The 1,929-nt window shown below is 63.8% G+C and overlaps 1 protein-coding gene across 1 annotated transcript in view; it reads right to left on the bottom strand.

The window, feature by feature from the left end:
- Positions 1-1,412, bottom strand: part of MOV10 (Mov10 RISC complex RNA helicase) — a gene marked incomplete at its 5' end in the record, with an annotated part of 4,869 nt that extends 3,457 nt beyond the window's left edge. Inside the window, 5 exon segments of the mRNA XM_010023671.1 lie at positions 16-223; positions 447-687; positions 756-994; positions 1,082-1,215; positions 1,316-1,412. Of these exon segments, the coding sequence (XP_010021973.1) occupies positions 16-223; positions 447-687; positions 756-994; positions 1,082-1,215; positions 1,316-1,412 (919 nt within the window).
- Between the last annotated feature and the right edge of the window lie 517 nt (positions 1,413-1,929).

A 1,929-nucleotide genomic window follows, 5' to 3' on the forward strand; every position in this document is an offset into this window, starting at 1 on the left:
CCGGCAGGCAGTAAGGATGTCACCGTGCCCTGGGGACACCTCGGCCAAGGAGCGGCAGGGACAGGGACGGGCAGCGTTGTCCCCATCCCTCAGCACTCACTGCATGGCAGCCCAACTGGAGCCAGCGCTGGTGCTGGGTCCGAGCAGGATTGTGTCCTTGAGGCTCCTCGGGTACTGGTAGGTGCGCAGCGGGATTTCCACCTCCAGTTTGTTTTTCAGGAAGCTGGGCGGAGGGGACAGCAGTGCCACAGGGAGTGCAGAGCTGGGGTCCCCCCAGGATGCAACCACCCATGTCCCCAGCAAGCAGGGTGTCCCCAGCGCCGCCACCACCAGCCGACGCATAGGGATGAATCACTGTCCCAGGGTGCTGGACAGCCTGGTCCCAAGGAGCTAAGCCTTGTCCCAGCTGGAGAACAGGGATGGCAGCAGGTGACCCCACCACATACCCATCAGGGGGGATGCCATCCTCGGTGACAACAGTGACAGGGCGCTGGAGGCTGGCCTGGTAAGGCTGGAACGGTGCCGAGGGCCCCAGGTCCTTGGCCATCTGGCTCTCAGCGACAGCAGCAATGCAGCGCCCGATGCTGAAGGACTCATCCGGGTCCTTGGTGAACTCAAAGTCCACCACGACGTGGAAGTACCCATTGCAGGAGGCCAGGCACCGCACCTGGATGGGGTACCTGCCACCTGCGTGGCCAAGAGGTGAGCGCTGGGTCCTGTGTGGGACAGGGCAGGGCACAGGGCATGGACCCTACCTGGGTGCAGCAGCAGTGACTTCCCCCGAGTCACCCCTTGCTCATCAGTGAAGGAGAGCTCCCGCGAGGGCTGGCGTGGCCGGCACCGCCACAGCGTCACAGCCTCTGCCCCCTGGTTCTGCACCACCACGGTGACCATCCGGGGCTCACCAGGCACCACCGGGAAGCGGATGTGCCCATTGCCCTGGTCATGTTCCGAGACGATCTCTACCCCGTGCTTCCCGCGGATGAACTTGGCCCTATGGAAAGGCAGGAAGAGGTTTTCCGAGTGAGGTGGGGGATCCCCGGGGCCACTGCAGGTGTGGGCAGGGTGCTGCTGGTCATACCACTTCTTGGCACGGCTCAGGGGCACTTGAGGACCAGAGCTGGGCTGGTTCCCCGAGGCAGATGTGGACACCAATGGCCCTGCGTTCATTCTGGGTCTCCAGTACTGGTCTGCCACCACCACCCGCTGCTGCTTCTGCAGGGAGCAGCCAGTATCAGCATGGCCCGAGGTGCAGCTCCCGCAGAGCCAGTCCCAGTGGAGCTGCTGCACTGCCCCAGCCCCGGGCATCCCTCACCTTCTGGAAGTGCACCATCTCCCCGCGAACCTGCACCTGGTGGGTCACCTTCAGCGCGTACAGGACACAGGAGAAGTTGGGCATTCTTGTATCGGTCCTGCGCAGACAAGGGAGAGGTTTCTGTGTGGGACAGAGCACGACTGTGCTGTGCTCAGCACAGGCAGCCAAGAGGAGGCAAAATGGGAACGCAAGGTGGAGCAGGGCTGAGGAGCACTCGGTGGCTGCCCTCTGTGCCAGAGGAGGGAGAAGGACCGAGCAGGGACATGTCTCCACTCCCAGATGCTGTCCCCATTCAACAGATGCTGTCTGGAGGTGTCACTCCCTACAAACCGCGGTGCAGATGGGAGCTCCTTCAAGGCATGGCCATTGTGCTTCCCAGCTCCCTCCTCCCACACCCGGGCTGAGCCCCGACTTTGCCAATGATTAACAGTTGTGACACTGCACAAAGGCCAGCGTGACCAGTGTCAGCGGGGGGAGGCAGGCACTGGGGGCCCGAGGTTGTGCCCAGGCGGCTGCTGGGAGGGAGCACGCAGCTGGAAAACACCCAGCAGGGCTGTGGTGCGATGGAGGAGCTCGGGGCGTGTGGGGCTGGTGTGCGGAGAGGCAGCTCTGCC

The sequence above is a fragment of the Nestor notabilis genome, unplaced genomic scaffold (assembly GCF_000696875.1).
Source record: "Nestor notabilis isolate BGI_N333 unplaced genomic scaffold, ASM69687v1 scaffold16401, whole genome shotgun sequence".
NCBI lineage: Eukaryota > Metazoa > Chordata > Aves > Psittaciformes > Psittacidae > Nestor > Nestor notabilis.